The 8,480-nt window shown below is 35.9% G+C and overlaps 2 protein-coding genes across 2 annotated transcripts in view; one reads left to right on the forward strand and one right to left on the reverse strand.

Moving 5' to 3' along the window:
- LOC107621470 (cytochrome P450 86A8) lies at positions 530–3,438 on the forward strand. Its single transcript, XM_016323489.2, has 2 exons — positions 530–1,324; positions 1,460–3,438. The coding sequence occupies exon 2, from the start codon at positions 1,504–1,506 to the stop codon at positions 3,121–3,123; it is 1,620 nt and encodes a 539-aa protein (XP_016178975.1). The 5' UTR covers positions 530–1,324; positions 1,460–1,503; the 3' UTR covers positions 3,124–3,438.
- LOC107621479 (ascorbate transporter, chloroplastic) overlaps positions 3,750–8,480 on the reverse strand; it is a gene marked incomplete in the record, with an annotated part of 6,181 nt that continues 1,450 nt past the window's right edge. The window contains 9 exon segments of the mRNA XM_021114587.1: positions 3,750–4,251; positions 4,338–4,422; positions 5,133–5,198; positions 5,408–5,509; positions 5,787–5,924; positions 6,520–6,729; positions 7,100–7,315; positions 7,533–7,688; positions 7,940–8,047. Of these exon segments, the coding sequence (XP_020970246.1) occupies positions 4,154–4,251; positions 4,338–4,422; positions 5,133–5,198; positions 5,408–5,509; positions 5,787–5,924; positions 6,520–6,729; positions 7,100–7,315; positions 7,533–7,688; positions 7,940–8,047 (1,179 nt within the window).

The following is an 8,480-nucleotide window of genomic DNA, read 5'->3' on the forward strand; positions in this document are numbered from 1 at the left end:
TTAAACACTTATTTAAGCAGACAAACGAAAATCTAACTTGTCATGAAAATAATTTATATTTATATATCAATTATTAATGGGCGAACAATGAAGATGAGAAGGTGAAGAGGATGTTGAAAAGAGTTCCAACTTCCAAATCACAGTTCATCACACTTTGAGTTTCAGTTTCAGTTTCATGCATGTATTCAATTTTTCTTCTGCCAACGCGACTTTGACTTTTGCCTACTATATCAAACCATGCAAATAATACACTCTCTATTATTAAATTATTCAAATTCCCACAATAAATGACATCAAAGTAGGTCAACTCTGCGTCTGTGATCACTCCTAGAATTTAGTTGTTGCTGTTAATGGTTTCACAATTTTTCTCTCTTACCATTTTTTTTTTTTTTTTTTATTTTCAATATATATACACACTTTTTAATATATATTACTTTTAACTGAATACAGTAATTTAATTTGTATAATTATGGATCAAATCAACAAAGAGTTATTATGAGAATACAGTTCACCCACGTAAATGCTATAAATTGTTGGTAGGTTATTGTTCACCAAAACCATAACCTAAAACCCCACTTACACCACAACACTTGAATTTTTTCCCCAACATTTTTTTAGTGTTCATTATTTTTTTTCCCTAGTTTGGTTATTGATATATAAGATTAAAATAGCCATGATGAGGCACACTCTATTTTGCTCAAAAAGAAAAAGAGTGTAACCTAGCTTCTGTGCACATAAGGTGTTTGTGTTTTTGCTCTGGCCATGTTCCTCAACTACTCTCATTTATTTCCATCCATTCACTCACTCATTCATTCATTGTTATTATTATTGCCTGCCTGGCCTTAACACACTACTCTAAAACACTCTCACACACACAACACTTTAATTTGGTGCATGAAAGAGGGTACTTTTCAATTATATATTTATATATGAATATATATGTATATATATAGTAGTAGTGATATACAGGTTGGTGTATTAATTTGTAGTTAGAGTTTCAACAACCTCCAGAGTGCATTTACTCTTTCATCTACCCCTCACCACCGCAACACTACTATAATAATACAGACTATACTCATCACTTTCTCAGTTTCTGATCTCTTATCTGATCTTCTATCTATATATCTTCTTATATCATCTTTCTCCTTCTTCCTAGCTAGCTTCTTCATTTTCCTTGCTTCTCACTCATTCTTAAGCGAAGAAGCTAGGTATATAGTGTGTATTGTTATGGTTGCTTCATTCATTTAACTTAGCTTAACTAGCTCAAGCTTTGATATGTTCATGAAAGTGTGATTCTCATACATACAGTACCCATTTTTGAAAGGTATGTTTTTTTCTTGTTTTTTCAACTGCCCATTATTTTTCTCTTAGAAAAAAATTGTCTTTTCATAGAAAGAAGAAAAAAAAAAGTTTTTTTTTTTTTTGTTTATTTATTTAACCTGAGGTGAGTTTCTTGTAGGATTGAGCATTGGATTCATTAGGGTAGCGTGGTTTGCAATAAAAATGGAAACTTGTACGGCTCTTCTGCTTTTAACGGCGGTCATTGCTTACCAGCTTTGGCTAACTTTCATCTCACGGTCACTGAAGGGTCCACGTGTCTGGCCTCTATTGGGCAGTCTCCCGGGGCTGATCGAGAATTGTGACCGTATGCATGACTGGATCTCTGATAACCTCCGCGCGTGTGGCGGCACGTACCAGACATGCATCTGTGCAATCCCCTTCCTTGCTAAGAAGCAGGGTCTCGTGACTGTCACGTGCGACCCGAGGAACTTGGAGCACATTCTCAAGACCCGATTCGATAATTACCCGAAAGGGCCCACGTGGCATGCTGTGTTTCATGATCTACTTGGTGATGGAATCTTCAACTCTGATGGTGACACGTGGCTTTTCCAGCGTAAGACGGCTGCATTGGAATTCACCACCCGGACGCTCCGACAAGCCATGGCCCGGTGGGTGACCCGAGCCATCAAGGAACGGCTTTGCTTGATCCTCAAGAAAGCCGAGGAGGAAGCCGGGTCGGTCGATTTGCAAGATCTAATGCTTCGGCTCACTTTTGACAACATTTGCGGCTTGGCTTTTGGGAGGGACCCACAAACTTGTGGCCTAGGCTTGCCGGAGAATAATTTTGCCACTGCTTTCGACCGAGCCACCGAGGCTTCGCTTCAGAGGTTCATATTGCCGGAGGTGCTGTGGAAGGTCAAGAAATGGCTTCGGCTTGGAATGGAAGTCAGCTTGAGCCGAAGCCTTGTTGACGTGGACAAGCATTTATCTAATGTCATCGAAAAGCGCAAAGTGGAATTATTAAGCCACCAAAAGGATGGGACCCACCATGATGATTTGCTGACTAGGTTTATGAGGAAAAAAGAATCCTACTCGGATCAATTTCTCCAACACGTGGCATTGAATTTCATCCTAGCTGGACGTGACACGTCATCAGTCGCATTGAGTTGGTTTTTCTGGTTGGTGATTCAGAATCCAAGTGTGGAAACAAAAATTTTGCGCGAAATATGCACCGTTCTGATTGAGACACGTGGCAGTGACGTGGAAAAGTGGGTTGAGGAACCGTTGGTGTTTGAGGAAATTGATCGTTTGGTTTATCTAAAAGCAGCATTGTCCGAGACACTAAGGTTGTATCCTTCGGTGCCGGAGGATTCGAAGCACGTGGTCGCCGATGATGTGTTGCCGGATGGCACGTTCGTTCCGGCCGGATCATCGGTGACATATTCGATATACTCGGCAGGGAGGTTGAAGTCCACGTGGGGCGAAGATTGCATGGAATTTCGCCCTGAGAGGTGGTTGTCTCAGGATGGAACAAAATTCATCATGCACGACTCTTTCAAGTTTGTTGCTTTCAATGCTGGTCCAAGAATATGCTTAGGAAAGGATTTGGCATACCTACAGATGAAGTCGGTTGCGGCCGCCGTGCTCCTCCGCCACCGGCTCACATTGGTGCCTGGCCACCAGGTTGAGCAGAAGATGTCACTCACATTGTTCATGAAAAATGGACTCAAGGTCAATGTTCATAGCAGGGACTTGAAAGGTTTTGTGGCAAGTTTTCTGAAAGAAAGGGTAGCAGATAATAATGGTAAAGAATCTGCAGGTTTGAGAAGTAATGGTTGTTAATAATAAAAGATTTCCAACACGAATTTAGAGATTTTTGCACCTGGATTTCAAGTTCAACTGAGGAGAATTTAGCTACAACAGAAAAAAAGATTTAAAAAAAAGGCCTTTTAGAGAAAAGGAGTATATTCATGGTGTCTTATATTAAATTCATAATTCATATTAGAAACTGTTTGGGAGATTTCATTTTCTAGGATTGTTAAGATTGATGAAATGTTTTTTTCTCAATCTATATCTGCCTTTGTAGAATACTTGGGAAATATTCATTGTATTCATTATTTCTTGTTATGTTTTTTTCTATTTAATTTTACTGGTTTTCTAAGGTCTTGTCAAAGAGCTAAACTCAAATTTAACAATGTTTGCATGTTCATGATCATCAAATAATATAAAGCCCTTATCTTTGATAGAAATATATGTTTCTGATCTTATGTTTGTAATACCTTCTTGATCATGCTTGATTTGTAAACTCCAAAAATTCTGTGAAATTCACCTGTATAGTTGGTTAATCTTGGCTTCAGATATGAAGAACAATTTAAATATCAGACTTTTCTAAGTTCAACTATGATTCTAATGACAATGCAAGGTGCACAAAATTGAACTACCAATAGTGGGATAAACAAATGTAGATAGATACAAGATAACATTGCATCTATTTCCAAGTCAGGTATGATGTGGTAGAATTACTCATATAACATGTATTTTTCCTTTTAAGCATAAGTATGCTTAAATGAAAATTATACAGTTGGAAACTACCCTTCAACTATCTATACACAAAGCATAATTAGATGATGGTACAAGGCACATGCAAAAGGTGCCAAGTTAATTCATTATCCAAGAATTCTGGGAGAAAATAATAATATAATGGCCTAGCTATTTTTTTGGGTCCAAAATCTGTGTCTCTTCTATGTTTTTCAGCAGGGTGTTTCACTGTTTCTTCCTCCTCTTCCAATTGATTTTGACATGCTTTTTGTCATCTGATTTTAATTCCATCTACTGTTGATACCTCTCTTCATTTAACATCACTGCGTTGATTTTAGTCAAGAACTTTTTCTCCAGTTGAAAAGATGTTCCAGACCAATGTGCCTATTATGTACAACACAACAGCAACCTTAAATACATCATTCCAAGAACCTGCAACAGAAGATAGATTATAAGTAAAAATACCAGAGTCAAAGCAGAAAAGTTGAGCAGGATGAAAATGGATCATTCTTATTTACCTCGTTGGAGTATGAATCCAGTTGCAGCTGTACCGAAGACACCGGCAAGTACACCTGCGGTGTTTGACAGTCCTAGCAATACACCCTGAAATTTATGATAGTATGTGTTCTTATGGATGCATATTTGAAGGTTAAAAAGGTAACAGAGAGAACACAATTGTATGGTGGAAGTATGTCTAGGATTTCAAGCATATGACATTTTGAATGAATAAATAAATTGAAAAAGCACTTGTATGATGAGAAGGAGAGAGATATTTTCATTGAAACTAAATTCAACAACATCAAACTTCTTGGAAAAGGGAGACTGAAAGAGCTAAGGACCTGATTGGTTTTTGTTTTCATTTCGAGTTTTCATTTTAAACATGACATGGAAATAGAAAACATTTTCACTTTTATTTTTCCTTCACAAAATTTGGAAAATGCATTAAAAAAAATGAAAATAGAAACCAATTAGGCCCAAAAATTTTCATTTATCAGGAAGCAAATTGGAGACACAACAAATCTTTGGTTGTTATTGACTCAGTGACCCTGTTCCTGGCAATGTTGATGCAGAAAGATTTTGGCATGTGTCACAGATAAGAGTGTCAGCAAAAAAGAACCTCAGGAGGTTCAATTCCCAAAATGTGTCACCAAACACAAAAGTCAGGAATCTATTGCAGTCTTACTCTTTGCCATCATCAACAAATTTGTTCCTCTTTGGTGACATCTTTTATTTTTTACTTTTAATATATTTATTTGGTCATTTAACTTTCGGTAGCTCCTATGGGTATGGGCTATAAAGAAGCAATTACTCACAGCATAGCGTGGTCCAATGTCTTGATGGTTTGAATATAGACCAGATTGTGAGAATGCATCAGATCCCTGAAAAAGCAAATAATTTTATTTGTGATTATATTAGGTAACTATATTATATAAACATGTAAAGGCTATGCAACGCGGTCATGGTTTCTAGGCTATTATGTATTGTAATAATATCAAACTTAATTAAAGATTGGGGGGAAAAAGAAAAAAAAAAAAAAAACAATTTCCGAATCTAAATTCGGGATGATAAATATTGATCAAGCTCAAACCTGACTGCAAGCCATGCACAGTACTGCCAAAGCTGGTGTTCTAACATGGCTGAGCTGTGTAAGAAAAATGGCGGGACCCAGAAACCCAATTGTTTGCATGATCTGCCACAATAGGAAATATTTAAACAAACTAATGTTAAAGGGTGCAAAAGAGACAAATGAAATATAAAATGCTTCAATTGCCATAACTTAAGATCATTTTTAATCAGGAAAAATATTCTTTTCTCTCTTGAACAAGTGCTGAAAAGAAATCATAACGAAATTTTGCTTCTACTGATGCAGTTAATTTTAGTGTTTCTAAGATGGAAATTATATGCCGTTGATATAGTGTGTTGAAATATTATAAATTTACAAAATTTAAGAGTAGCGCATTTCTTGCCTTTCGAACATTTGTGATGGAAAGGCCTTTGCTCACAAGAGTGTCAGCAATCCAGCCTCCTATATTTGCAAAAACAGCCATTGTCAACCATGGCAGGACACATAAGAGGCCAGATTCTGTAAGGTTGAACTTCAGAACCTGAGAGAATATTCCATTAGCACAGTCATTCAATTGAATAAATAATTCATATAAAGCTTTCTATATATGTATCTTAGTTCCTCTATGCCTTATTAAATCACCTAAAATATTATGTACATGTAATTTGATACAAATGGTAAGAAATGCCTTAACAGCAAAGTGTTCCAGATTGTTAGAATATTTAACAGTATGTTGTTGGCCAAGAATAAATGCATATAGGAATTAGGCTTGTCCATATAGGAATTAGCTCTTATGGAAAATTAACAATTCCATTTATATTATTGTCCCTTATGAATGAGTATAAATAAGTTATGCAGTGTGCCAAACAACATATAACATTCACACAATATATATTCATCAGTTTATACAGCTCTTTCTACTTAAGTTTCTGTGTTTCTATCATGAATTCTAAAGCAGATAACAAAATAAAACTATATGCTAGCAAACAAAAGTGCAATTGGGTTTACCACAATGATTTGTTCTGGTTCAAACTCTTGATTGCAAAGATATAAGCTATTATAAAATGTAGTTCTGAATACTTAAGGAAAAAAAATGAAAAATGTTTTTTTTTTTTTTTAAAAAGAAGGTTTTGTACCTGATTGTAGTAAGTAGGCATCCAGGTTAATAGAATAAATGTTCCCCAATTGTGGCAAAAGTGAGATATAATTAAAGCCCATACAGGTGGCTTTGATAAAATTAGTTTCCAAGGAATAACTGTCACGGCTTCTTTGGATATACTGCCTCCAAGTATGAGCCTTTTCTCCTCTGGTGCAACATCTGGGTCTTCTGTTGGTGAGCTATATGCCTGAGAGAGACCAACATAAGAAAAACTATGGTATAAAAAACAATCATTAATGATGAATTACAAAGTACACCAAACATTTATAGTTGTTCTGTCAAAATTAAGATGTTGCTACCAAAATAAAATTCATGAGTACAGCACAAGGTAACTCATTTTCGTATATATTTGGTGAACGAAACATTGTTTGGTTCTTGCATAAAATATAACGTTGAAATCAAGTGTCATGCGACATATCATGAGACAGTTCACAATATGAAACTATATTTCATTTCATATGGTTGGCAGAGATGAAATAATTGATTTCCTCCCATCATATTTTGATAACAGGAACAAGCACTAATATTTTATTGAAAACAAGTGAAAGATAACTTACTTTTTTCAACCATAAGGCGAACCAGATACTTCCAAGGGATCCAAATGAGTAAAACACTGATGGCCACCCGAATTTCTGGATTAGTATAGGTGAGAATGCCAAGCCTGTGACGGAACCAAGGTACATGCCGCTGTATACGAAGGCAAGCGACCTGCTTCTCTCAGAAACAGGAATCCACTTGGAAAGCAGATTATTCATTGCAGGCATAGCAACACCCTGGAAACAAAGAATAACATAATTGGTTGCTACTTGCTAGACAACAGAAGAAAAAATAATGTCTAGTCTATGCATTTAGTTTCTTCAAACATAAGACCAATTAAACAAAAAATTCTTTCCTAATAGTTTCTTCTTGTGTATTGCCTAGATAAATCAAATCAATATGAATTTAGTTATAAAAACACATAAAATTAGTATATCTGTAAAATAGACAAACCTCGCCAATTCCCATAAAGGCACGCATAACAAGCAGAAAAGGCAGCCCAAGTCTTGCAGCAATAGGAGTTAAAATCGTAGCTATTGACCACCACACAACTCCAAAACCTAGCACTAGCTTTCCACCAAGTTTGTCTGCCCATATGCCACCAAGGATCTAAACCAAGACAGCAATGTATATCAATCAGTTTGAAAGGAATGCATTAGAACTTTTTACGAGCACCGAATGAAATGAAAAGATAATTTGAAGATCATGACATTCATGATTTCTTGCATGTACTCTTGAGAACAGCAAACATCATGGTAGGTTTACCAGAAAGGGTACTCAGACACCTACGCAAGATTAGTATATGAATCCAATTTCTAGTAAAGCTAGAACGTTTTGCATGTATGATATATCAGTCCCACCTGAGTAAGTAGATAACCCCAGAAAAAGGATGACTGAATTAGGCCGACTGTTGCACTGTTCCAGTTGAACTCTTGCGACATTGGAAGTATTGCTATGCTCATATTTACCTACCAATTATAACAAATATGTAAAGCACATAAGTAAGGGACATTAGTAATTAATGTTGAGTTAATCCAAACATGGAAATTAGAAGCACTCCACTAAAGATTATAGAAGTGCTTGTCACAGTTAAAGGAAAAAAAACTTATTAACAGCTTCAGCCAAACAATGCCAGAAAAAAAATGGTAATTAAAACTCCATAGACATATATGTTTTCAACAGTCAACATCTATAGCTATAAGAAATATATGCTTTTTCTATTGCTAGGTTGTGGACAAGAAACATTAAACAAACTAGACTACAAGGATTAAAAATCAACTGCACAATTCATTAAATACTTCAAGTAACTAAAGACCTTCTAATGATAATCAAATGACAAAGATGGAAAGAATATGTCCACAGGAATATGAAACGAGGAAACATGAATCATAAGTACCGTAG

This window comes from Arachis ipaensis, chromosome B02 (assembly GCF_000816755.2).
Source record: "Arachis ipaensis cultivar K30076 chromosome B02, Araip1.1, whole genome shotgun sequence".
Lineage (NCBI taxonomy): Eukaryota > Viridiplantae > Streptophyta > Magnoliopsida > Fabales > Fabaceae > Arachis > Arachis ipaensis.

Coding starts and splice junctions, on each gene's coding strand:
- LOC107621470 (XM_016323489.2), top strand. CDS start 1,504: ATGGAAACTTGTACGGCTCTTCTGCTTTTAACGGCGGTCATTGCTTAC.